The sequence below is a fragment of the Leucopleurus acutus genome, assembly GCF_964270905.1.
Source record: "Leucopleurus acutus genome assembly, chromosome: 14".
In the NCBI taxonomy this organism is placed as follows: domain Eukaryota; kingdom Metazoa; phylum Chordata; class Mammalia; order Artiodactyla; family Delphinidae; genus Leucopleurus; species Leucopleurus acutus.
Genome location: NC_139156.1, coordinates 77,839,423 through 77,867,302, shown reverse-complemented (window position 1 = coordinate 77,867,302; position 27,880 = coordinate 77,839,423). Strand labels below are relative to the sequence as shown.

The 27,880-nt window shown below is 47.4% G+C and overlaps 1 protein-coding gene and 1 pseudogene across 2 annotated transcripts in view; both read left to right on the top strand.

Annotated features, from left to right (window-relative positions):
• Window positions 1–20,517, top strand: part of LOC309971810 (methionine synthase-like) — a gene marked incomplete at its 5' end in the record, with an annotated part of 103,830 nt that extends 83,313 nt beyond the window's left edge. The window contains 8 exons of the mRNA XM_082855188.1: window positions 8,053–8,151; window positions 9,444–9,519; window positions 12,046–12,201; window positions 13,716–13,912; window positions 16,771–16,971; window positions 17,662–17,854; window positions 19,310–19,422; window positions 19,876–20,517. Of these exons, the coding sequence (XP_082711314.1) occupies window positions 8,053–8,151; window positions 9,444–9,519; window positions 12,046–12,201; window positions 13,716–13,912; window positions 16,771–16,971; window positions 17,662–17,854; window positions 19,310–19,422; window positions 19,876–19,962 (1,122 nt within the window). The 3' untranslated portion in view covers window positions 19,963–20,517. The remainder of the gene's footprint in view (window positions 1–8,052; window positions 8,152–9,443; window positions 9,520–12,045; window positions 12,202–13,715; window positions 13,913–16,770; window positions 16,972–17,661; window positions 17,855–19,309; window positions 19,423–19,875) is intronic.
• Window positions 20,518–22,553: 2,036 nt separating this feature from the next.
• LOC309971279 (large ribosomal subunit protein eL34-like) lies at window positions 22,554–25,021 on the top strand (annotated as a pseudogene). Its single transcript has one exon. The product of its transcript is annotated as a large ribosomal subunit protein eL34-like (transcript).
• Window positions 25,022–27,880: the final 2,859 nt, after the last annotated feature.

Here is a 27,880-nt window from a genome sequence, read left to right as displayed (position 1 = left end):
AGCGCTGAAAGTTAGTGAGAGCTGCTCTGAAGGGCAACAGAGCGCTCTGAGAGTTAGCGCTGCTGTGAAGGGGCAACAGAGAGCGCTTAGAGAGCTGCTGTGAAGGGGAAACACAGAGCGCTGAGATTTAGTGAGAGCTGCACTGAAGGGGCAACCCAGAGCGCTGTGAGTTAGAGCTGCTGAGAAGGGGCAACTGAGTGCACTTAGAGTTACAGCTGCTGTGAAGGGGCAGCAGACAACGCTTGAGAATCTGTCAGCGCTCCTGTGAAGGGGCACCAGGGATCGCTGAGAATTAGAGCTGCGTTGAAGGGGCAACACGGAGTGGTGAGATTTAGCGTTACTGAGAAGGGGCAACACATAGCGCTGAGAGAGCTCCTGTGAAGGGGCTACAGATAGCGGTGAGAGGTAGTTAGAGCTGCTGTGACTGTGCAAGAGAGAGAGGTGAGAGTTGGGACTGCGTTGAAGGGGCAGCACAGAGCGCTGTGACTTATATCTGCATTGCAGGGGCAACAAAGAGCACTTAGAGTTACAGCTTCTGTGAAGGGGCAGCACAGAGCGCTTGACATTTAGTCAGCGCTCCTGTGAAGGGACACCAGGGATCGCTGAGAATTAGAGCTGTGTTCAATGGGCAACAGAGAGTGCTGAGATTTAGAGCTGCTGTGAAGGTGCTACAGATAGCGCTGAGAGGTAGTTAGAGCTGCTGTGACTGGGCAACAGAGAGAGGTGAGAGAACTGTATTGAAGGGGCAACACAGAGTGCTGAGATTTAGAGCTGCTCTGAAGGGGCAACATGGAGCGCTGAGATTTAGTGTTGCTGAGAATGGGCAACACATAGCACTGAGAGTTAGAGCTCCTGTGAAGGGGCAACAGATAGCGGTGAGAGGTAGTTAGAGCTGCTGTGACTGTGCAAGAGAGAGAGGTGAGAGTTAGAACTGCGCTGAAGGGGCAGCACAGAGCGCTGAGAGATAGAGCTGGTGTGAAGGGGCAACAGAGAGCGCTGAGATTTAGTCAGAGCTCCTCTGAAGGGGCAACAGAGCGCTCTGAGAGTTAGAGCTGCTGTGAAGGGGCAACAGACAGGGCTGAGTGTTATATCTGCTATGAATGGGCAACAGTGAGTTCTGAGTTACAGCTGCGTTGAAGGGGCAACACAGAGCGTTGAGAGTCAGGGCTGCTGTCAAGCGGAAAGAGAGAGTGGTGAGAATTAGAGCTGCTTGAAGGGGAAACAGAGTGGAGATAGTTAGAGCTGTTGTGAAGGGGCAACAGAGAGCGATAAGAGAGCTGCTGTGAAGGGGCAACACATAGCGCCGAGATTTAGTCAGAGCTGCACTGAAGAGGCAACAGCGAGTGCTGAGCGTTAGAGCTGCGTTGTAGGGGCAAGAGAGAGCGATGAGGTTTACAGCTGCTGTGAACGGGCAACTGAGAGCACTTAGAATTAGAGCTGCTCTGAAGGAGCAAACAGAGCGGTGAGAGTTAGTCAGAGCTCCTGTGAAGGGGCAACAGCGAGCGCTGAGAGTTAGATCTGCGTGGAAGGGGCAACAGAGAGCGCTGAGGTTTACAGCTGCTGTGAATCAGCAACTGAGAGCGCTTACAATTAGAGGCGCTCTGAAGGAGCAAACAGAGTGGTGAGAGTTAGAGCTCCTGTGTAGGGGCAACAGAGTGCCTGAGAGTTAGAGCTGCGTTGAAGGGGCAACACAGAGGGCTCTGAGTTGAGGGTATTGCCCAAAACCTTGTATTGGTTTTTGTTTTTAACATTTTTATTGGAGTATAATTGCTTTACAATGGTGTGTTGGTTTCTGATTTACAACAAAATCAATCAGTTTTATATATATATATATATATATATATATATATATGTTTCCTTATTTCTTCTCTCTTGCATCTCCCTACCTCCCACCCTCCCTATCCCACCCCTCCCTGTGGTCACAAAGCATAGAGCTGATCTTCTGTTTAATTGTACTAGGGAAATGTGAAAAAATATCCTTGGGCTCGTGTCGTGGTCACTGTGGGTGTGTGCATTGCCGGAAGGAGGACGGGTGTGTGTGTCCTGTGTTTTCCGGCACCACCTCCGAGCCAGCTGTAGCAGTGCTGGCCTGAGTAATAGGAAGTGTGTCAGGACACTTGGACCTTGACACCAACCCAGAGAGAGATTTCAGCCATTGACAAATATTTACAAACATGAATGGGCACTTCTTAACTCTGTGCCAGAGATGAAAGGAATGCAGAATTTTTTAATCAATTTTATTTGAAGTATAGTTTTTTACAACGTTGTGTTAGTTTCTGCTGTACAGCAAAGTAATTCAGTTATGCATATATATGCATTCTTTTTAATAATCTTTTGCATTATTTATATATTTTTAACATCTTTATTGGGGTATAATTGCTTTACAATGGTGTGTTAGTTTCTGCTTTATAACAAAGTGAATCAGTTATACATATGTTCCCATATCTCTTCCCTCTTGCGTCTCCCTCCCTCCCTCCCTATCCCACCCCTGTAGGTGGTTACAAACCACTGAGCTGATCTCCCTGTGCTATGCGGCTGCTTCTCACTAGCTATGTATTTTACATTTGATAGTGTATATATGTCTGTGCCTCTCTCTCACTTTGTCACAGCTTACCCTTCCCCCTCCCCTTATCCTCAAGTCCATTCTCTAGTAGGTCTGTGTCTTTATTCTTGTCTTGCCCCTAGGTTCTTCATGACCTTTTTTATTTCTTAGATTCCACATATATGTGTTAGCATATGGTATTTGTTTTTCTCTTTCGACTTTTACTTCACTCTGTATGACAGACTCTAGGTACATCCACCTCACTACAAATAACTCAATTTCGTTTCTTTTTATGAGTAATATTCCATTGTATATATGTGCCACATTTTTTTTATCCATTCATCTCTTTTTTTGTTTTGTTTTGTTTTTTGCGGTACGCGGGCCTCTCACTGTGTGGCCTCTCCCGTTGCGGAGCACAGGCTCCGGACGCGCAGGCTCAGCGGCCATGGCTCATGGGCCCAGCCGCTCCGCGGCATGTGGGATCTTCCCGGACCGGGGCACGAACCCTGTCCCCTGCATCGGCAGGCGGACTCTCAACCACTGCGCCACCAGGAAAGCCCCCTCATTGTAGTTTTTTTTTGTTTGTTTGTTTGTTTTTTTGCGGTACGCGGGCCTCTCACTGCTGTGGCCTCTCCCGTTGCAGAGCACAGGCTCCGGACGCGCAGGCTTAGTGGCCATGGCTCCGCGGCATGTGGGATCTTCCCGGACCGGGGCACGAACCTGTGTCCCCTGCATCGGCAGGCGGACTCTCAACCACTGCGCCACCTGGGAAGCCCCCTCATTGTAGTTTTGATTTGCATTTCTCTAATGATTAATGATGTTGAGCATTCTTTCATGTGTTTGTTGGCAATCTGTATATCTTCTTTGGAGAAATGTCTATTTAGGTCTTCTGCCCATTTTTGGATTGAGTTGTTTGTTTGTTTTTTTATATTGAGCTGCTTCTAAATTTTAAAGATTAATCCTTTGTCAGTTGCTTCATTTGCAAATATTTTCTCCCATTCTGAGGGTTGTCTTTTTGTCTTGTTTGTGGTTTCCTTTGCTATGCAAAAGATTTGAAGTTTCATTAGGTCTCATTTGTTTATTTTTGTTTTTATTTCCATTTCTCTAGGAAGTGGGTCAAAAAGGATCTTGCTGTGATTTATGTCAGAGTGTTCTGCCTATGTTTTCCTCTAAGAGTTTGATAGTGTCTGGCCTTACATGAAGGTCTTTAATCCATTTTGAGTTTATTTTTGTGTATGGTGTTAGGGAGTGTTCTAATTTCATACTTTTACATGTACCTGTCCAGTTTTCCCATCACCACTTATTGAAGAGGCTATCTTTCCTCCACTGTACATTCCTGCCTCCTTTATCAAAGATAAGGTGATCATATGTGCGTGAGTTTATCTCTGGGCTTTCTATCCTGTTCCATTGATGTATATTTCTGTTTTTGTGCCAGTACCATACTGTCTTTATTACTGTAGCTTTGTAGTATAGTCTGAAGTCAGGGAGCCTGATTCTCTTTTGCATTATTGAATATAGGACATTGAATACAGTTCTCTGTGCTATACAGTAGGACTCTGTTGTCTATCTATTCTCTATATAAAAGCTTACATCTTCTAACCACCTCCCCCTTGGCAAACACCAGTCTGTTCTGTATGTCCATGATTCTGTTTTTGTTTCATAGATAAGTTCATTTGTGTCCTATTTTAGATTCCACATGTAGGTGATATCGTATGGAATTTGTCTTTCTCTTTCTGATTTACTTCACTCAGTATGAAAATCTCTTGGTCCATCCATATTTCTGCAAATGGCATTATTTTGTTCTTTTTTATGGCTGAGTAGTAAGGAATGTAGAATTTTTTTTAATGACCCATTTCCAGGTAGAAAAACGTTTAATCTGGAATGGGCCAGTTGACCCTACCCAAGGGCAGAAAAGCATTCACAGATATATGTTGAAAACACAGAATTTGGTAAATATAATAAAGAACTTACCTAAGTGGTTTTTCCTGCTTTTCTCCATCAGTGAAGCCTAACATCGTCTCTTCTTATGTGTTTCATTATTTTCACTGAATAATGGGATATAATAGGTTGTGGGAATCTGAGTGACCATGTGGTGCAGTGGTTTCCAAGTTTGTTTTAGCCACAGAAACCTTGTTTGCAAGTGATGTCTCCCCTGAAAACTCAGTAGTATACAAAGGAGAGCAGCCCCTTCCACCCCTCATCCCATTCCTGGTTCTCATTGGAAGAGCGCAATTTAAGCACCATTAATCTAGTCCAACCTTCACATTTGCAGGCGAGGGGCCTGGTGACTTGTGACACTACCAGGCACTGTCACGCAGCCTGGACCAGGGCGACACATTTCCTGAGCCATTTTCCAAAGGAATTCTTTCAGATCTTTGAATTTACTTATATGAAAATTATACAATAATCAGTAACATTATTAAATATTTATAGTGTACCCAGCACTGTGCTAAGTGCTTCACATGGATTTATTTTATTCTCATGAGGTATACTTTTATCCTCGTGAGGATACTTTCATTATCCCCATATTAGAGGTGAGGAAACAGGAATGAAGAGATTAGTAACTCTTGAGGCCACACATCCCTGAAGCAACAGGTGTGGATTTGAATGCAGGTGCTCTTACTCTGTGAGGCGTTAGTTAAACTTGTTTCCATTAATATCTAATGTCCCCTTTATTAAGAAGGATAAAATTAAATCGGGCTGGAGTCATAAAATTGCAGTTATTTAAATTGCCATTGAGATAGACTAACGTGCAAATAAACTACATTTCTACAACTCAATTTAAAAATAATTTTTTGGATCTTATATTTGGATAGTGTTTCGTAAAGAGGTTATGTCAGGTCCATGGTTGAGTAACCAGTGAGCCTCTCTTTAAGGCTTATTCCTGTTTTCAAATGCTAATGAATGACTGTGAACATTTCCTGTTTGGAGACCAGGCCGTTGGTCCCGTTTGCATGCACAGTGGTAACACTGGCCCCACAGGTCGGGGAAGACTTTAGCTGGGAATGACTTGGTCCCTTGATTCTCTTCCGAGGACACTCCTCCACCGTCTGGAAGAGCTAAAGCCCCGTGGACCCAGCTGGAAGCCAGCAAAGGATGAGGCGTGGGTGTCTGTGCCTTTTACCGTTTGGTCCAGCCAGGCAGTCGACAGTAGTTGGCTCTTCTCATATACAAAGAAACAGCCACCTTTTGAAATTACTCAGACATAAGTCTGATGGCAAATCATTTGGGTAATTGCCAGTGACACATTTCGGGAGTCAGTGGTACAGTGTGTTTAGGTTGATTTGTTTAGATTGATTGATGGTTCAGAGTCTTTTGATCTCACTGCAGTGATCATGACGCAGGTTTACACTCTAGCTACTGTGTCATGTATTTATTTGAAAGGTTCCAAAATGTGGCAATTACGTACATAATAGTTGGAGATTTAGACCAGATGATGGATGCCCCCTTACGTTCTTTCCTTTTTTAAAAAAAAATAAAAAACAAGGTGTGAATATTCAGTCCTCTTTAAATTAGAAAATAAATTTTCAGCATATTCCCAACGTAAATTGTGCTGCAATTTGCCATGAGAAAAAAAAAAGAAAAGGAAAAGTTCTACTATGTCTGATGGTTGGCAAGAAAACACAGGATGGACTCTGGTTTTGTGATGGAAGGACCACATAGATTAGCCCATATAATTGGCCATGAGCTTGTTTCCATTGAGCAAGTCAGCCTGAGCAGGGAGGGGCCTGTCACCGCAGCTCTGGCAGCAGGAGCTCCACGAGGGGTGTGGAAGGGACCAGCCAACAGCAGCAACCCCTTCCATTTACCCAGTAGTTTCTGTGTTGGATGCTGTCAAGTTCTGGAAATCGGGGAGTTACTTTCTCAGAGTTTAAATTCTAGCAGAACGCAACAGTGTTTTAAAACAGTGATTGCATGTACTTTGGGGGAGCTCAGGAGTAGATATCCTTTCCTGTTTTCATGAGCTCTGCTGGATTTCCTAAATGAGGACTCCATTGAGGTGAAGTTCACGTAAGACTGGGAATTACTCTAGTATGCATACCCTTTGGGAGCCTGTTTTTAGGCTTATCACAATGGCCTTTACTGATTATATTTCTTAATAAAGTGATTTGGTTTTATACTAACTCACAGGTGATTGGATTTTTATTAGAGATACTTAGACAATTCACACAGAATTATAGACATTTAAAGCTGATGGGCACTTTAGCCATCACCCAGCCGAACTTCCTCCATTTCAGATAATGGTATTGAACTTCCCTGCCTTTTTGTGTGTTAGAAAATCCTGCTGGAGGATGCAGGGTTGGGGCAGTGCTGTGATTTTGGAACTGATGTGAACAGCAGCAGCCATGTCCTCTTCCTTTGTGATTTTATTTTGAGCTTTGGTGGCAGCTATTCTACCTATTTGATAATCATAGTCATAAATACTATTTAGCTGATTCTAGTTTTACAGTTTACTGAGTAGCTTCACTTTTCTCAGATGATCAGTTTCCTTTCTTATTTTAGCACAAGCTCATGGTTGACTGTGAAGATCAGCCTCATTCCATCAGCAAACATTTTGTGAGGATGCACCTTCTATGTGCTGGGCCCCACGTTAGAAGCCAGGGGCACGAAGGTGGTTAAGGTGCAATCCTACCCTCACAGGGCCTGTCCTCTAGTCAGGGAGGTAGATGCCTAGGCAGATGCTGGAAGCCTGTGGTAAATGCAGTGGTGGAGAGATGAACAGAGTATCTTTGAAACCCTGTAGAGGGGGTACCTAACCAGTGTGCTTTGGGGCCCCAAGGCCACCCCCAGTTTCAGTGATTTGCTAGGACTCACAGAACTCAGAAACACTGTTATACTCACAATCACGGTTTATAACCATGAAAGGATACAGATTAAAATTGAGTGGAATCTAGAGAAGGCCAGGCACCAGCATCCAGGTGTCTCTCCCCTCGGAGTCATACGGACAGAGCTTAATTCTTCCACTAATGATGTGTGACAGCATGTACAGAGTGTTGCCGACCAGGGACGCTCGCCTAGTGAGCCCTAGTGTCTTGGGCTTTTATTGGAAGCCAGTCACATAGGCAGGGCATGCTCACCTGTCTGACCTGTCTGAGTACCTTAGGGGGTTCTCAGGCTTCAACCCCTCCAGAGGTTAGATAGCACGTAAGCCAAGTTCCCCCATAATTCACATTGTTAGCATAAACTTTCTGGGATGGCCTGAGGCCCCAGGTAGACAAAGACATTCTTTATCAGGCAGGATATTCTGAGGGCTTAGAGTTTATCTCCCAGGAGCGGTCAAAGTCCAGTCTCTTCTTTGTAACGTGCAACATTGGAGCATCCCAGGCCTGCTGAGTTAACCCTTCACTGTAAAGCCAGGCAGGCATTAGCACAACTGGTGAAGGGAGAGGAAATGATGTTAGTATGGGAAGGCTTCCTGAAGGAGGTGACCCTAGGACTGACCAGTATTACTCATGTTTTATCTTCTTTCGCTGCTCTATGGTTATTGAACTTTGATCTTGCATTTTCAGTGTTCTCAACTGTTAGATGAGAATCTAAAAGATGAGTACTTTGAGGAGATCATGGAAGAATATGAAGATATTAGACAAGACCATTATGAGTCTCTCAAGGTAAGTGACAAAAACAGGTCCCTGCTTGTTTGGGTAGTAAAACGATCCTACAGTTTTTTGTTTTTTGTTTTTTTTTGGCCGCGTCAGGTCTTAGTTGCGGCACGCAGGATCCTCGTTGCGGCATGCGGGCTTCTCTAGTTGTGGCCCGTGGCTCCAGGGTGCACGGGCTCGGTAGTCACGGTGCGCAGGCTCTCTAGTTGTGGCGCACGGGCTTAGTTGCCCCACAGCGTGTGGGATCTTAGTTTCCTGACCAGGGATTTAACCTGCATCCCTTGCATTGGAAGGCGGATTCTTAACCACTGGACCACCAGGGAAGTCCGATCCTACAGTTTTTAATGTGAATTTGCTGTTTGGAGGAGGGGAAGGTTTGGAATCATTTTTGGGAAGTCCTTCTTTCTAGTTCACATCAGCGTTCTTCAGTGTTCCCAGTAATTTTGGGTTATATTAAGGTTAATTTTATTTATTCCTCCAAACATGTACTGAGTAAGAAGTAGGTGTTGGGTGCTGTGCTGGCTGCCACTTATGAGAATGAATAAAACATGAGCTCATAGGCAGCAGGGAGATGGGGACTGAGTGTACCGGGGTGGCTCCCACGGATCCTTATGCTTGAGGAAATGATGGAAGAGAATGCAGACATTAGGCAGGACCAGTGTCAGTCTCTCTGCCTGATCGCCCGAAGCTCTCTGTGCAGAATAATGTTTCAAGAACTGGCCCTCTGTAGACTAGCTTCAGGAGATGCATGGAGACTAGGCATGATGACTCCTTAGAGGTCGTTGGGATATTTCTTCCTGGTTATCTGCTTGCTGGGCCTTGTGTATGGGGAGGCGGGGGGTGTATTTCAGGGGTGGCCAGGTAAGTGAAATGGGATAACAGACAGCGAGACGGGAACAAGTTTCTGAGGCGTCAGCTGGACCAGGGCCCTGCGGTTGGCCTTCCCCTTCCTTAGTTTGCCTACGTTTGGCTGTTTCTTGGTTCTGCCTTCTGGGCCTCAGGGCAGTCGGTGGCCACCAGTTAATCCCAGCCTCAGGTGAAGTACAGGCAGGAGGCCTCACGGTGAAGGCTGCAGGTCCGCCTTGCATTTACGTATCCATATGTAACGGGTGCTCATTGCATCTTTACTCTCTGTTGTTCCGGTGCTGATGAAAAAGGAAGAGCTTTCTAGGATATGAATTTTCGTGAATAAAAGCATATTTTTTCTTGCAAAACTTATTTACTGGCTTCCTTGGGCATGCTTTCATAGTAGCAGCTGAAACGCTGAGTCTCTGACTGAATAACTTTTCCTTTTTTCATAGGAAAGAAGATACTTAACCTTAAGGCAAGCTAGAGAAAGCGGTTTCCATATTGACTGGCTGTCAGAGCCTCCCCCAGGTCTGTATGGCTATTGGTTAGAGAAAAGTGTATGTGATAACTGTGCACTGAAGAGATGTTTGCATTTACTGAGCAGCAGAATCAAACAGGCAGCTAAAAACTCTTAATTATGTTCAGTGATGATCAAAAATAAAAGTCTACAGGTGCCATTTATGGAGAACTAAACACTGTCCTGAGATTGACCTGCAGCGGCTCTGAGTCCTTGACACAGGAAGTGCTATTATCCCCACTTTTACTTGAAGAAACTGAGTCTCGGGTAATAACTTGGGAGGTCACTAGCATTCTATCTCTGATCTGTCTTCTAAACCCGTACTCTTGCCTCTGTGCTTTGTTTGAGTGGGCCTCCTTCAGGTTGAAGCCAGTTCTAGAGACCTGCCTGGGTGGTGCTGTCACTACCTTGGCCTAGGTCCCAGGCGGGCCCAAGTGCAGACGTGGAATGTCTGAAATTGCAAATGCCTGTGCGTTGAACAGACCTTAAAACATTGCAGTGAAGCAGGCTCTCCTATTTTTGTTCACTCTCATTCTCTCCTGGATGCTTCCCTCTTTTGATTTCTTTCATTTGGTTTCTTGCCCTTCTGATTTCTAGCCACTTCTCTTGCCTTGCATAGGTGTTCATGAAGGAATAAAATGTGTAAGACGTTTTGACAGGTTCAAAGAGGCATGTGATACGAATGCAAAATCGAGACAGGGTGAACAGGGGTTATATTAATTGAATCTGTATTTCCAAGGTAACATCTCAAATCCACTTTCATTGCTCACGACCCCCGTGTTCTGCACACACTCAGCAGAGTGGATTAAATTGGAAACGTAGGTGAGCTGGGTTCTAGATTCAGTCCTGCTGAGTTCAGTGCGGTTTAGTGAGAAGAAGGCAGATGGGGACCTGGGAGGCTTGGGTTCTGATCCCAAGTGACCTTGAGCATATTGCTTCCATGTTTGACAGTTTCTAATATGTAAAAAAGGAGTTACTTTTTGGAAATGTGAGGATAAAATAAGACATGTAAACCTTAGAAAAAATATAAATCACTATATAGTCCAAACTATTATTTTCTTTTCCTTTCAGTATGAAATTGGAAAAATATCACAAGGGGGAGCCCATTTTAGCCAAGCCAAGCGTCCAAAATACATGTCAGTGGCAATAGTCCACTGAAGGCCTGCAGCACCAGGTGGCAGTGGTGACACTTTTCAAGTGGCTGTTTAAGCCCCATGTAGGGCCCCTAAGGACAACCCAGCCTTAGCGTAGTTGCAAGAAGTCAATAAAGAGAGAAGGAAAGATTCTTCTCTCTAGGTCTTTGGTGGTAAAACCTCAAACACATCTCCAACTCTGGCCGACAAGCTCATTCAAGAATAACACCCTTGAGTGACCCGGAAGCAGAGCGTTTCCCTGACTTTCCAGGCAGGGTGGCACTTCAGTCAGGAGAATAGCTGTAATTTCTTTTTCATTACCAAACAAACCAGCATAATAGAATATTTACAAAGCAAGGATTGTCCTGTATAATAAAAAGATGACCAGGAACACATGAGGAAAAGCTACCATGAACTATGTCAAAAGGTAGAGATTTCCAGGCAAAATTAAGAAGCTGCACATACTTTTCTTTTCCTGTACTTTCACCTCTCACTGTTACTGTCTAACGAGGGAAAAACACTCTTGAGACTTCCGTGTTATCCCTGAGCACCTGAGCGTGGTGCTTTAGTTTAAGTTCTCTGATCCTTATTTGCAGATCAGGAAACTGAGGGCGTGAGGGCTGGGAAGCGGGCAGCGGAGTGGTCACCTTGGACCCCAGCCTAACCAACCGGGACTTGGTGGCGCGGGGCGGTACTGGTGCCCCAGGAAGCCCAGTGGCACCGTCTGTCTCTGAAGTCTTCACCAGTATTTCACTTAGGATCTTTTTTAGATTCACAAGGAGGCGTAAAGAAGACTGTATTGAACATTTGTGTACCTCCACCAGGCACTTAAGGAATAAGCTACTGCCCACTTAAAAAAGACAAAACCATACATGTGGGAATTACTGTGAGCCCCTCCCTCCCCTGCAGGATCCTGAATTTGATGCCTCATTTCCGTGCATTTCCGCAGACTTCGATTATGTGCATATGTTCAGTAGGCAATACATTGATCGATTATTGATTCATGTTTTTAAACTTTATGGAAGTGGCCTGTTACATGTGTCTTTCTCCAGTGCTCTTTCTTTTAGTATCATCTTCATTTGTACAAGTGAGATCAACCCCAGTCTGTCTTGTTTCTTGGGCGGGGGTGTTGGTGGGGAGGGTTGAGGGAAGAGTTTCCAAGGGCGGTGCAGTCAGTCAGCTGCAGGGGAAGAAGAGGTTTTTTTAAGATGTGCTGGCGAATTACTCCTTCTCCTCAGTAATTTCAAGTTCCCCTCTTTGTAAAACACCTCCTCCGGGTGACAGGAGGGAGGCGGAGCGTGGGAGCCAACAGAGAGGGAAGGCCTCCCGCAGGCGGCACCGGGCATGAGTGGCACTGAGCCCCAGGTCGGCACCAGGGTTCACGCCTCTCACTCTGTCCTGTAGTGAAGCCCACATTCCTTGGGACTCGGGTCTTTGAAGACTACGACCTGCAGAAGCTGGTGGACTACATTGACTGGAAACCTTTCTTCGATGTCTGGCAGCTCCGGGGCAAATACCCAAACAGAGGCTTTCCCAAGATATTCGACGACAAAGCTGTAGGTTAGTTCAGTAAGTCCTTCCATCCTGCTCTGGTATCTGAGACATGGTCTTGGGACTTTGAAGACAAGAATAGATGGTGAGCAGCGGGGTGGATTATGCAGGAGAGAGTTTACTGTTATGACATGATGAAGGGTACTGTTCCATCCGCTCGGCTCTTTGACAGTTTGTAATCTGCTGGGTTGGTCCTTATTTACTGACTACATTTCGCATTTCATTTATCCATTCTTTACTAAATGTTTATTGACATCAGTTACATGCTGGGTACTGGGGATAAACAAAAGAAAAATGTATCAAAAAGAAGATGTATCATCGCTGCCGTCTGGTACCCGGCTGGCTGGTGCAGCACTGGAGGGTGATTCCCGTACAGCAGGACGAGCTCCTGCTGCGGGACCAAGGCCCAGCTTCTGTGGACACAGGGAAATGAGTCAGACCTCAGAGTGGGACATCAGGAGAGGCTTCCTGGAGGAGGTGGTGTTTGAACTGCTTTTTGAAGATTAGTGGGAGCTACTGGGCCTGGGACTGGGAATGTGAGGTGGTGATGAAGAAAAGGACACTCCAGGCCGAGGAGACCGAGTGGGAAGGCACAGACACGTGGGCTGATTTGGGGACCGGCAAAGAGGCTATTGTGCCTGCTGGGGAGGGGCTGGGGGTGACAAGCTAGTTGATAGATAAACTGCTAGCCCTGCGTCTCGCTGTCAGCCCTGCCCCCAGAGACATGGGACCGAAACACTAAGCCCTTCAAAGGGTTCTGTAACAGCCAGCTCAGAGCGAGGTGGGGGGTGGACTGGTGGGTGTGTGGGGTTAGGGCTGAGGGGAGCCTGGGAGAGTGGCCCTTGCCCACTTCCTGGGGGGGCCCTGGGGTGCGTGTTAGGTGCTGTGACTCAGCGGCTCCCAGGCTAGCCGAGGTGCAGCAGTGGGCAAGGGCCTCTCATTCTGATCTGCTCCCGAGTGATCACAGATGAGCAGTCGAGTGGCTGAAGCAGGGCTGGCCAGGCCCGGACAGAAAGCCCAACCCTAACCCCGCTGGCTCCCGCCGGAACCAGGTGAGGCCCTGATGGGCCCTGGGCTGGGCCATCCAGGAGCAGCACTGAAGTCACACTCCACTCCTCAGGCTGTTCTGCACCCCCAGGGGTCACGGCGAGGTCAGGGGAGCTGTCTGTGCACGAGGAACGTGGTGGTGGAAGGGTCTGGCCTGCCTTGTCTCGCTCTCTGTCTGACACATTGCTGCGCGGAGCCAAGAGCTGGCTCTCTGCCTTTTGTTAAATGGAAAAATAAGTGGCTTGAGCTGGCGAAGCAGACTGTGTGCGGGAGCTGCACTTAGCAGAACTGCTGAACCCTTAGCTCATGCCCCTGGGGTTGCTGATGGCAAACACTGATTTTTAAAGTATTTGAGGGGAAAAGAGAGGGGTGAAGAGAGAAGATGACTGAGGAGAGGTAGTAGTTTTAAAAAGAAGCATGCTTTGCTGGTTATTATTGGCATCTCTAAGTGAATTCTTACGATATTTTCCTAACAGGTGAAGAAGCCAAAAAAGTCTATGATGATGCCCAAAATATGCTGCAGGCACTGATTAGTCAGAAGCAGCTCCACGCCAGGGGCGTGGTTGGGTTCTGGCCAGCGCAGAGCAGCCAGGACGACATCCACCTGTATGCGGAGGGCGCGGCACCCCAGGCCGTGGAGCCCATCGCCACCTTCTACGGACTCAGGCAGCAGGTGCGGAGGCCGTGCGGCCAGCGGACACATTGCCCTACTCTTTGTTTTAAGCACTCACAAAACATAAATAAGAATGGTGTAAGTTTGAACTTTGTGTAAGCATAGCTCTGCCCCACCTCACCCCAAATGACCAGTCACAGCCCCGAGCTCAAGGCATTTGTGATATAGAGAAGGGGCCAGTGTGGGTTTAGAAGCTGGGCCTCTCGGGCACCAGCAGGAGGGAGGTGTTTCCTGTCGGGGTTGGATGGGTGAGGAGAAACACTGCTGCTGCCTCGGGGGGTCATGCACAGGTGGACATTCACTTGCTCAAGAACATTGGTTTGCATCCGGGCCTGTCATTAAAATAGGCTGGCGGCTCCTTTCTCAAGGCGAAGACGGGGGCGGGGGGGGGGGGGCGGGAGCAGACATTCGCTGGATGTCTACCAGGGGCCAGCTGTTTAGCAGGGCACTTAATGGACCATCTTGTTTCATTTCCACACAACCTGTTGTCGGGCAGTTTATATGTTTCCATTTTGCAGAGGTGAAAACGAAAGCTGATGGAGAGTGCGCTGAGCTGCGCAGCTCGGAGGGGAGAGCCCAGGCTGTCCACACCCCAATGGCTGTTCTCTCATGCCACTGGCTTCTCCTGGGTCATAGAACAGGCTCTCCTCCACACGGCTCCCTCTCCTATGACCCCACCTTTAAACATGCAAATCTGTAAGCATGTCCCTTTAGCTGCTATAAAAAAATGAGCTGGGGCTTCCCTGATGGCGCAGTGGTTGAGAGTCCGCCTGCCGATGCAGGGGACATGGGTTCGTGCCCCGGTCCGGGAAGATCCCACGTGCCGCGGAGCGGCTGGGCCTGTGAGCCATGGCCGCTGAGCCTGTGCGTCCGGAGCCTGTGCTCCGCAACGGGAGAGGCCACAGCAGTGAGAGGCCTGCGTACCGCAAAAAAAAAAAAAAAAAAAAAAAAACTGCCCTGATCAAGAATCGGAGCCAGAATTCACCAGTCATTAACAAAGGACAGTAGCAAGTGCTTCTCGCATGGTCTTATTACCATTTTCAGTCATTCAGGAGTGATAGTATTGCTTTTAATCATAATCACAATGTAATTCATAATGTCAGATGTTTTAACTATAACAACGTCTGAGGGAATCCTTAAACTTGGGACATTAAACAGTACCATAACAAGTTAAACGGGGACAGCTACACCATTACTGTGTGCACCCAGGCCTGGTGCATCCTCACTCCGTGCACTCAGGCTCAGACACCTCAGAACACAAGAGGATTCTAATGTTAAGTCCTAGCCCCTCCTCACTAGGGAACTGGTGACTTTTCTTTTAAAGAAGTAATTAAGGTCAGAAACCTCCACCCTGGGCTGAATTTCTATCCTTCAAGTCCTGTGTCCTCTGACCTCTTTTTACATCCAACACCATTCATGTCCAAGCAGTCTGTGAGGGACTGTATTAGGGCATTTAATATAATGACTTTTCAAAGTACGTGTGTTACCTACCCAGATAGCTATTTCTAAGGATGTGCTTTTTTCCAGTACGCTGGAAAATTCTGGCTGCAGTGACTTACTGCTCCGGGAGTCTTCTGTTCTGAGTGGCTCTGATCGCTGTCTATTTTAAAGAGCTGTGTGGCTCTGTGACCTGTCTCTCCTTGTGGTGCTGGGAAACTTTGTATCTCCTGGCTTTTGTTAGCAAAGAGCAGTTGTTGGGCAGAGTACAAGTGGAAGGCAGCTCCTCCCTGCATAGCTGGCCCTGGCTCTGTGACATTTCCACTTGCCTTTATCAAATACCTTCTTGTCTGCAGCCGCTTAACTGTTTTTTGCCCAGTGTCGATTAGACTGTACTTGTTTCCAGAGCTGGCAAGCAAATATCTGTGAAGCTTCTGGGTTGACTGCTCATTAATTGATCTGTCCTAAGCAGTGTTGTGTAGTGGTCAAGAGCATTGGTTGTGGATCAGACCCATGGGCCTGCCACTGTCTGACCTTGAACTAGTTCTTCAAGCTCTCGCTGCCTTGGATTTCTTGTATAAAATGGAGCTGGTGGTGTCACTTACTTCACAAGGTTGTTGAGAGGATTGGATTAGTTAATTCGTATAAAGCACCAAGACCAGTGCCTGACACAGTCAGCGCTCAGTAAATATTAGTCATTTGTTATTTACCTTCTCAGCAAACGTGTTGATTGTGAAGTATGTATAAGACCTTATTTGTCAGCTCAGTAGCAGGGATAAGTCAGTCATCAGCTGAAGATGGAAATCAGGCGAGGATGGCCACCTGGCCTGAGGAGAGAACCCCAGAAGCAGATCCTGCTCAATTTTTTGATTGGTTTCAGGCCACCCCGGAAGTGTCCTTAGCCATCCCCTGACCCACCGCCCGTGGTGGACAGCACGTGGCCCTGTGTTGCTGACCTTAGCCGTTTGTTGAACTGCTTCTGTCGATGTAAAGTAGAGGCTTACACACTTAGTGGACCCCTTTTGAACATAACTTTAGGATTTAATGTGGGTCTTGAATTGAAAACACTTTTGGAGGAAAAGAAAACCTTTTTATATGAATATTTAGGGTTCCAGTTCCTGTAGGCATTCAGTAAATGTTTGGCCAGTGTGTGAATGAGCGAGTTAACTGGTTTCTCAACTGTGTATGTCATTTCATGTCATATCTTTCTAAAAATCTCGTTCCATTTATTTATTCAACACATGTTTATTGAACACTCACTACATATCAGGCGCTCTCCTAAGTGCTGGGGAGGTAACAGTGAACAAAACAGACAGCTCCATTTGAAGCTGTATTTCTGGGAAGGTGCCCGATTGCTCTTCTCTGTGTGTTGGTGCCAATTCCATGCTAATGGCCACTCTGCCCACTCCTTGTGTTTCAAGGCCGAGAAGGACTCTGCCAGCGCAGACCCCTACCTCTGCCTCTCGGACTTCATCGCCCCTCTGCACTCGGGTATCCCTGACTACCTGGGTCTGTTTGCCGTCGCCTGCTTCGGGGTGGAGGAGCTGAGCAAGGCCTACGAGGAAGAGTGTGACGACTACAGCAGCATCATGGTCAAGGCGCTGGGGGACCGGCTGGCCGAGGTAGAGCCGTGGTGCCCTGAGGCCAGAGTGCGCATGCACGTGTGCATGTGCGTGTGTGTGTGTTTGGCTCTAACAGCACACATACTCTTAAATCCTGTATTTTCGAGTCACTCTCACGCCTCATCTTTGGGCACAGAGTACCCTTCAGCGATGCTGTAGTTGGAGTGGCCCGTGGAGCCTTGACTTCATTGTCTTGGTTCTGGTGTCGCCCTGTGCTTGTGATTTGATGTTTTCCAGAGGACCCTGCAAAAAGCCAAACAGGTTCTGTTTCAGAGCTTCTCGTTCTGATGTTGGGCTCGCCTGTAGATCCCTCATCTTCCTCTGTCGGGTGGGGCAGCCTAAGCTGTGGGAGCCGCTCCCCTTTTCCCGAGGCTCACAGCAGAGTCACTGGCTGCTGTCATGGTCCCCGCTCCTCCTTCTGGCCACCACAAGCTGTAGCCTGAGCGTCAGAGAAAGGTCTGAAGGTCCTCGGATCATTGAATATGATCCTTGAGAGCCTGGGCTGAGGCCAGAACTGAGCCGCGGAGCAGCTGATGACAGTACAGATGAGTTGAGCCCCCGGCCCATCCCTCTCGCCGGTTCCCCCACCTGCTGTCGGGTCAGGGAGGTGTGTTTGTGGGCGGGACGGAGGGCAGGAGGGAAGGCAGGAGAAGGGCTCCCGCCTCCGTCCGACGGTGTGTTCCGCCCCAGGCCTTCGCCGAGGAGCTGCACGCGCGTGTCCGCAGGGAGCTGTGGGGCTACTGTGGCGGCGAGCAGCTGGCCGTGGCCGACCTGCGGAGGCTGCGCTACGAGGGCATCCGGCCGGCGCCCGGCTACCCCAGCCAGCCCGACCACACCGAGAAGCTGACCATGTGGAGGCTGGCAGACGTGGAGCGGCACACAGGTCAGCACCGGGCAGGCGCGCATCCTGCCTCATGTTACACACACGGTAGCGGAGGGAAGGCGTGCGGATGGAGCAGGTGGGGGACACGGAGAGGCTTACAGTGAGATCCCTGATCCCATCGTTTCTCACTTCCAGCAGTGTGTTCTAGTCCTTCACCTCCATATTATTATTATTATTTATTATTATTATTTTTTTGCGGTACGTGGGCCTCTCACTGCCGTGGCCTCTCCTGCTGCGGAGCGCAGGCTCCGGACGCACAGGCTCAGCAGCCATGGCTCACGGGCCCAGCCACTCCGCGGCATGTGGGATCTTCCCGGACTGGGGCACGAACCCGTGTCCCCCACATCGGCAGGCGGACTCTCAACCACTGCGCCACCAGGCAAGCCCATATATTATTATTATTTTAACAGGAGGAAAAGAAACTCATTTCAATTCGTGCACATGGAGGCCCTGTAGAATTATTGTTGAGTAGTGTTCTTTTATCACCATTTTCAGGTTTATCAGTTTTCATTATTTTCTTTTCACCTACAATAGATGGGAGCTTAGCTGACTCACACCAGCCCATACATCCCCTGCCCCATTTTCCTATTACACGTGTGTTACTGTTTTCAGTCTCTCCACTATTGAGTGACGTTTGTATCCTTTAATAATGTATTTCACGTCACTCTCTCCTTCCACCACTTCTAGGAGTGTCTCTGGACCCTCGTCTCACAGAATTCCCACCCTTCCCTTCCACTCCCTCTCTCTTTACTTCTGTACCACTGTGAACACAGTGTACTGTTTTCAGTGGCGTTCATCAAAAGCGTGCCATCCACGCCGAAGACGTTAAAGGAATGTAGATGGACATGAAGAGCTATGAGGCTCATTGAATCTGGGCTGGCAGGGATGGCAGCGGCTCCAGGAGACAGGAGACGGGGACTTGGGGACCCGTTTCTGCCGTAAGCCAGCTGGGCGACCTTTGGCAAAGCACCGAGCCTTTACGTCGCTCCGTTGCCTTGTCCAGAAAGTGAATGGCGTAGACTAGATAGCCTTGATGTGGGCTCATCCTCAGTGGGGCCTGGCTGTCTGTCATTCCCCTAGTGGCCTTGGCCTCACAGGTGCGCTTGGAGGTCCAGGTGGTGTCCCCATCTGCAGGGTTGGAGTCCTTGTCTAGAAGGCCCAGGCGTAGCCTCCACGGCTGACCTTGGAGGGCAGGCATAAGAATGTAGAGAGTCTTTTCCAGGCCTCTCCCCCCAGGTTAGAGGAGATCTGCACACCCTGAATTTGTTCATCCCTTCAGCGGGAATTTGCTAGACGAGTCTGCCCACATCTTTCATGCTGTCTCACATGTCCACCTGGAAGGCACAAGCTCACTCTCATTCACTTGTAAACAAGAATATGCTGGGAGCCTACCACTCGGCAGGCCTGTCTCAGCACTGAATAAACAAACGTTTCTCCCCATGCTGCTCTCCCCAGGCATCAGGTTAACAGAATCGCTGGCCATGGCACCTGCTTCAGCGGTATCCGGCCTTTACTTCTCCAATTTGAGGTCCAGATATTTTGCCGTGGGGAAAATTTCCAAGGATCAGGTAGGTTAGCTGTTTCATTGTGTGTGGCATCCCTAGAGGCCTGTCTTGTTTTGAATGGAACTGTTAGACCTGTTTTATTTTACATGTGAGTGAGAAGAAAATGAGAGGGAAAGGATGAAGAGATGTACTCCGGTTTATGTCTTGATTTGATTTCAGCCCACTGCCCCATTTCTCACCCTGCCGTTTACACAGAGACCAACCCTCCCACACCCCTGCCACACACACACCCCAGCCGGGCTCTCAGCCTGAGGTAGTTACGACATGTTGTTTTTCTGCCCGGAAAATAAGGCACCTCGATGAATAGATAAATATCTGTCTCCATTTAACTCAGTGGATTACTATTAAGACAAAAGACATAAAACGTACTTAATGTATCTTGGCGAATGCTGTGGAAACTTGAGTTCACAAAGTCTTATCATTTTGGTTTAATAAACTGCTTTTAATCTTTTGCAGATTGAGGATTATGCTTTGAGGAAGAGCATGTCTGTGGCCGAGGTTGAGAAATGGCTGGGACCCATTCTGGGATATGATACAGAATAACTTCTTTTTTTTTTTAACCTTGTCTATACTTGTTTCCTCAAAGAAACACAGTCAAAAGTGCCTTAATAATAACAGCACAGCGGCCGCGAGCCTATCTGCATCTGGTTGACCTTTGTGCCGCTCCAGGTTGTGGACGTTTGCTGGGACCTTGTGGAAGAACAGAGTGTTCCTACAGTTCTTGGAAAACAAGCAGCTGTTTCCCAGGGGACTTTGAATGAAGAGCAGTGAGCAAGATCCGGGGGGGTCCCCGGTCCCTCGGGACTAGGACAAGCCAGAGATGGAGGTCTTTGGCATTTCAAAGCCAGTCAACTTGCTTTTTTCATTTTTACCCCAGACCTAGGAGACCATTTCTTCCTTTCTTTCTTTTTTCTTTTTTTCTTTCTTTCTTCTTTCTCAGAGAAAAGCCTGAAAGTCAGTTGAATAGGGGTACGTGACCCTGCGGCAGAGTGATGCTGTGAGCAACGGGGCACTTTGTCCTGAGTGGTTAGAGCGGTTACTCTGACAGGGGAGAAGCATCACTCTGCTCTCTCTCCCGAGACCTCCTTTTCTGAAGCCTCGATTAGACGCCTGCAGAAGTCCCTGTGGCCAGAGGCATGCTCTCCCCGCCTGCTTATCAGAGGTACTCAGGCTGCTGCTGGCCCTGGCAGGTCAGATACAGTCACGTTCTCCAAGCATTTCGTCCTCTCGTGATCTCATATTCCCTCACCCTGAGGGGGGAAAAAGGAGGTGGGCGGAGAGAGTGGCCGCTAAGAGTAGTGAACAGCCTTGGGTTGTTTTCCGGAACTGAGTAGGCTCTCGGCTCAGCTGCGTGTCCATGCAGCGTGGATAGGTGAGCGGCATCACTCCACTCAGTTCTTCCTTTTCGGCGCTGCCCCAGCTCCAGACTCGCACGATATGGGAACAGCATGTGGACTTGTTTGTGGTCATCGCAGGGAGATGGTTAAGAACCAGGGCTTTGAAGTCAGACACACCCAGATTCGCGTTTCAGGTTTGCCGCGTTCTTGCTGTGCGACTGAAGTATCAGCACGATTTTCTCATCTGTGAAATGGAGACAAGAGAGACTAGCTCCTCTCTCACAGGCATGAGGTGTGGATTAAAGGAGGTGATGCACGTAGGCAGGTAACATGGGCTGCGGCGCACAGTGAGAGCTTGATAGACGGCAGCTTCTGTAGAGATCTCTAGGGGGTCCCCGAGCTCAGCACAGGGTAGGTGCTCATGGAAAGGGAATAAGAGATTAATGGAGGTGAAAAGATACTGGGGAAATGCATATGGGAACGACCGTGTTGAATATACTAGGTACCCTTTCTGGGATTAGAGCCCCATTGAACACAGTGACTGGAGAGAGAAGCTGCTGTCTATGTCATAGGCACCATCAGCCTTCATTGTCTGCGAGACAGTGGCCCCCTCCCCTCATGGTGTAAGCTGGCCTTGCCCCAAAGCAGTTATATCAAATATACACTCAGGTACATTGGAGGTGAAAGGGGGAAAAAACCTTAGCAAATGATAATCCTGCATAACTATAGCATATACATGTTTACCTGCAGAGTAACATGCCTTCTTAGGCATCGCTTGCCCTTAAAGTGAAGAGAATTGTATGCTTTCTTTAGGTCCATTTAATCTGTGCTAGATTGAGACGGGGACTCATTTTCCCCGAGACGCTCAGGTGGAGGACTTATTTTCTCTTCCATAGCAGGTATGTTATTCTGGGTGGTGGCACATCCTTCTTTAAGAAAGAATAACCCCCTCCAAATATTTTAATGTATTTTATCCGAATTACAGTTGGTAAGAGTCTCCCAGTTTCATGAAGTATGTACCATATCTTTTCTCAACTAGTTATGTGTTGGAATGGCTTCCTTAAATGTATTGTTGATCTAATCCCATGATGGATGCCTTTTATCTAAAGACAAAAACAATTTGTGCAAGTTCGAGTGCCTATATGTTCATTAAAGAATATACAACATAGCTTGAAAACCCCTTAGTTTATGTCAGGTGACCTCAAAGGTAGGAAGGCGACCATTCTGCAGCCGGGGCCTTTTCTGTGTCTCTGCAGGTACGTCCAGAACCTCTCCTTGTCATCAACGTCCGTGGCTCTCACATCCACTCACTCACTCTCATCATTTCCATTAGGGATCCCACTTTTATGTTTTCCCTCTAAAGAAGCACTTGTTCGGAACCTTCCTCACTCTGCTGCTCACCCTGCTGTCTGTAACGTGGAGGCTGGTGTGTGGGATGGTGGTTGAGGTCAGGTCCTACAGCGCCCTGTTTCTCATCTGTGATATTCTGCCGTCAGCCTCCCTCTATTCACAGCTGAGCTCATTTAGAGAAGAGTCTGCCCTCTTTCCATTTCTCTCAGGCTTGTCCTCGACAAATATCCAAGTGTCTACTCTGTGCCAACCACCTTCTCCTCCCATACTCTCTTTAACTCAGTGAAGTTAGGTTTTTTTTGTTGTTGTTGTTTGTTTTTTTTACCCATCTCTTCTGTCATTAGTGCTCTCTTAATTGTTAGATCCCGTGGCCTTTCCAGTGATCTTTCTTCTCTGGGTTTGGGCAATATTAACCACTTCTTCAAAAATCTCCTTTCCCTGGTTCCCCCTTGACTTCACTCTTCTGATTTACCTTCCATGTTTCTTGTAATTTCTTAGCTACTTTCATAGTTTTCTCTTCCTCTGCCCATTTAAAGCCTGGTCCTCATGAGCCTGTCACTGGTTAACTTCTTAGTCGTACAGTTTCAGTGGGCAATCTATCCAGACTCCTCTGTGCTGAATCACACCAAAGACTCGGTGTGTCTCAAACCAGTGTCATCTTACTCTTCTCGAATTCTCAGTGTACTCAGCAACAAACCTCAAACACACCCCATCTTTTTCTTGGACTCTTGCAGCTATCTAAAAAATTTGCACATGAAAGACACGCTTGTCCTCCTGTTAGTTGAGAGGTAAAATGCATGTCTGAGGCAGGCAGTGTTTAGGGTAAGGCTTGGCTGAGGATTTGCAGGACAAAGATGCAGAAGCAAGGCAGAGACAAATGAAGAGCTACAGTATCTTTGTTCATGAAGGTAGTAAGGGTATCAAACCTCCCAACAATGATCTACAGATTCAATGCCATTTCCAGCAGAAATTCCAACAGGTTTTGTTGGATGTGACAGGCAGATATCTGAACATCTGTGGAATAGCAAAGGACGAAGATGGCTGGCTGCTTCTGACTATAATGAGGAGGTTGAGGGGACCTTTTACAAGACAGTAAGTTTTATTACAGAGTTTGTGTTGTATGTGGAGCAGAAGTAGGCGCTCTGAGCAGTGCAGCGAGCTAAGGAGCCTGAGGAATAGCCCAGGTGTATACGCTGCCCTTTGAGATGTGATGAGGTGGCACGGCAGATCAGTGGGGGCAGGAAGCGTGGCTCCATAAGTAGTGCTACAATAACGGTTATCCTTATGGAAGACAATGAGATGGATTTCTGCCTCGCACCTCACCTAGCAGTCAATTCCAAATACATTAAGGTTTTGATTACGAAAAGCAAATACTTAAATGTTTGCATGGAAAAAAACCTTAGGGCCAGAAAGAATCTCTTGAGACATATGCTAATCATAAAAGAAAAGATGATTAAATCAAATATATTAAAACTAGCACTTAAGTTAAGCTAACAATTTAGTGTAGTGGAAAGACAAACCAAGACTTGACATTTACGATACAGTTAACCGAGAAAGGAGTAGTAAGCAGAATATATAGAGAATTCCTATTTTTTAAAAAAAACAGAAAATAGCCTTCCTCTTCCGGGGACGGTATCCAGAGGCATTCAGGATGGTCCAGCGTTTGACATACAATTGTAGGCTGTCCTACAATACAGTCTCTTAACAAAACCAGCCTGTCCCGAACCCCTGGTAATAGAATTGTTTACCTTTATACCAAGAAGATTAGGAAAACACCAAAATCCGCCTGTGGCGTGTGCTCAGGCCGACTTCAAGGAGTTCGCACTGTGAGACGTTAAGTTCTGTGAGATCATCTAAAACAAAAAAGCATGTCAGCCGGGCCTATGGCGGTTCCATGTGTGCTAAATGTGTCCGTGACAGGATCGGGTACACTTTCCTTACTGAGGAGCAGAAAATGGTTGTGAAAGTGTTGAAAGTACAAGCACAGAGTCAGAAAGCTTTATTTAACTTTTGTATTTAAAAGTGAACCCTTTTTGAGTAATAAAAAAAAATTAGAAAGTACAAAAAAAAGAAAAACAGAAGAAACTTGAAAAGACATTTCACAAGAAGAGGAAATACATAGGGCTTATAAATGAGTAGAAACTAGAAACCTTGGAGATATGAATTAAGACCACAATGAGCTTGCAGTTTATATCCATAAGATTTGTAAAATTAAGGATTCTGACAGCACCAGGTGCTGAATGTGAGCTCATCATTGTGTGGATGTGTAGACAGGCACCTCGGCTTTAGAAAACAACTACACCTCACAGAGTTGAACATTTGCATACTTCAGGATCTAGCTTATGACTCCACCTCCCAGTTGTGTATCCAGTAAGCTCTTACATTTGTGTACCAGCAGGTGTGTACAAAAATGGTCATAGTAACATCTTCATAATAGTTAATAACGGGAAAAACTGAAATGCCATTCTGTCTACAAGAGAATGTTTAAGTAAATTAGGTATATTCACACTACGGGATATTATTCTGTAGTGACAAGAGGTGAACTACAGCTATACCTGACAATAAGAATGAATCTCAGAAAATATTAAGAAAAAAAAAGTCCCAGGGTATGGTTGAGACTGTTTTTATTGAGCTCAAAACCAAGCAAAACCAAAGAGTACATTGTCTAAGCATACATAAATGGCAAAACTATACTGTAAGAAACAAAACAAAACAATGCTAAACCAAAATTTAACCTACTGCTTACCTCTGAGAGGGAAACAGAGGGAGCGGATAACAGGGGGACACATGGGTAGTTGCTGGTTATTGGTAATGTTCTCGTTCTTAGGTTGTATGGTAGGTTTATGGTTTATTATGCTTTATAACTCATGTATATCGTAGAATTCTGTATGTATTAAATATGTTGTATGTAATGTATTAAACATAAAAATAATAAAGGAAAAAGGGAATAATAAGCCAAAATCTGGGATGGTGACTTTGTAGATAATGTTTTGTGTGTGTCAAATGTATTTTTTAAAGAAAGGAAGGACAGAGTGCACAGCAATGCAAAGTTGGGGACAGAGAGTAGAGCATCTGTGCCCTGTCCAGCCAGAGCTAAGCGTGGCTCCAGATACCGGGCTTTGGAGGATGATCGCCGGTGGCACCGTTGACGCGGGCAGAGAATGTAGGCAGGGAGGAGAAAGGAGCTCTGGACAAGTTTCCTGTGGCTGAATGCCGGCAGTTGGACACCTGACTTTGGGATTTTGGAAGAATGGCGTTAGAACTGGGAGACTTCCACGTGGAGGTGGAGGTGCAGACGGGATCGCATCTGGAGAATCTGAAAAGAAGATGGAACTTGATTCTAGGACCAGGGACCGGGGAGGTGGGGAAGCCAATGGAGGAGCCGCCGTGTGGGGTAAAGGAGACCGGGAGAGGGGGCCACGTCAGGCAAAGCAAAGGAAGAGAGAGTTGAAGGCCTGGCCACGGAGCCTGGTGCTGCCGAGAGCTCTGGGAACTCGACCCCTCTCACAGGTGACCCTCGCTAGAGCAGCTTCAGGGGCATTGTGGGGACTAGCTGTGCTGGGTTGAAGACAGGGGGAGGAGAGGCAGGTTACTTGGTTATCTTAAGAGGGTGGGATGGGAAGGTAGAATTGAGTGGTTATTTATTTAGCTTTTATGTTTATTTATTTATTTATTTTTGGCTGCGTTGGGTCTTCGTTGCTTGGAGCGGGCTTTCCCTAGTTGCGGCGAACAGGGGCTACACGTTGCGGTGGCTTCTTTTGTTGTGGCGCACGGGCAATAGGCACACAGGCTTCAGTAGTTGTGGCTCACGGGCTCTAGAGCGCAGGCTCAGTAGTTGTGGCACACGGGCTTAGTTGCTCTATGTCATGTGGGATCTTCCTGGACCAGGGCTCGAACCCATGTCCCCTGCATTGGCTAGCAGATTTTAAGCACTGCGCCACCAGGGAAGTCCCATTTTAAATATTTATTTTTTTATTTATATTTTATTTTTGGCTGTGTTGGGTCTTCGTTGCTGCACACAGGCTTTCGCTAGTTGCAGCGAGTGTGGGCTACTCTTGGTTGTGGTACGTGGGCTTCTCATTGCGGTGACTTCTCTTGTGGAGCACGGGCTCTAGGTGCGTGGACTTCAGTAGTGGTACACGGGCTCAGTAGTTGTGGCTCATGGGCTCTAGAGCACAGGCTCAGTAGTTGTGGCACACGGGCTTTGTTGCTCTGCAGCATGTGGGATCTTCCTGGACCAGGGCTCGAACCCGAGTCCCCTGCATTGGCAGGTGGATTCTTAACCACAGTGCCACCAGGGAAGTCCCAGAAACCCGCCCATTGTTTTCAAACTTCACATCCAATTTGTTCTCACACCCAGATAGTTTTACCCACTAAATACCTCTGCCTGGCTTAGGGTCTCATCATTTCTCCTCTGGACCCCTCTGCCACAGTCTCTGGGTTAGTTTCCCAGCCTCCTACAGCTGTAAGAGTGAGCTCTGTGATTCTTTAAGCCCACCCCAATCCTTCTGCCTAAACAAGCCCCCCTTCCTCCCATTGCCTTGGATATACCCGAAGTCCTCAGACGTGTGCAAAGCTCTCCACATTCTGATCCCGCTCCACACGCTCCAGTAGCCCTAAAATGCTGCCGTTTCCCCACATGTCCTGACAGAGGTGTCTGCTTGCCTAGTCCCCTCCACCTGAAATTACCTCACCCCAACTCCACCCTGGGGCTTCAGGAAAGCTTCCCAACCCTCCCCTCCCCTCCCCCTCCCCAGGGCTAAGTGAAGTCACACCTCATCCTACCTCCTTAATAGCATCATGCGTATTTCACAGTGCTCTTGTAACAGTAATCTATCTCTCCCTTAGACTGTGATCCTGAAGGGTAGGTTTGGAACCTTGTTCATCTTTGTCGTGTCTAAAATAGCACTTGGTTCATGATAGGTGCTCAGTAAAGGTTGGCTTGAAAGAGTTGATGAGCAGATGCTTTCCTGGGAACAGTGGTTTGTAAGGAGAGCAGACTGAGAGCCCCACGAGGGCAAGGGCCGTGCTTCTCTGACTGGGCTCAGAGTCCCCAGAGCCTAACTCAGCCCCTGCCATGTAGTTCGGTACATGGGTTTTTTAAGTGAGCAGAGGGGAAGCCATGATGATTTTCTCTTGCTCAGAAAGGGGCTCTGGGGCATCAAAGCCCTAGCACCCTCCACACCCATCTTCACAATTTTTTTTTTACTGCCCATGAAGGCAACACACTGGCAGCCCTGCAGAAAAACCACCTCACTACAATAGCTTATCAATGGCTCACTTGCTATTGATCAGCTCTGTGTATTGTCAGATTACAGAACAGAGAGTATCTTATGATTCTGTGTGTGTGTATGTGTGTGTGTGAAGGAAATACATGCAGTGAAAATGTCTACAAAGATACACAAAATATCTTTTTTAAAAAATTTATTTTATGTATTTTTGGCTGCGTTGGGTCTTCGTTGCTGTGTGCTGGCTTTCTCTAGTTGCAGCAAGCAGGGGCTACTCTTCGTTGCGGTGTGCGGGTTTCTCATTGTGGTGGCTTCTCGTTGCGGAGCATGGGCTCTAGGCTTCAGTAGTGGTGGCACGTGGGCTCAGTAGCTGTGGCTCGTGGGCTCTAGAGCCCAGGCTCAGTAGTTGTGGCACATGGGCTTAGTTGCTCCTTGGCATGTGGGATCTTTCCAGACCAGGGCTCGAACCCATGTCCCCTGCATTGGCAGGCGGATTCTTAACCACTGCACCGCCAGGGAAGCCCCACAAAATATCTTAAGTGGTTC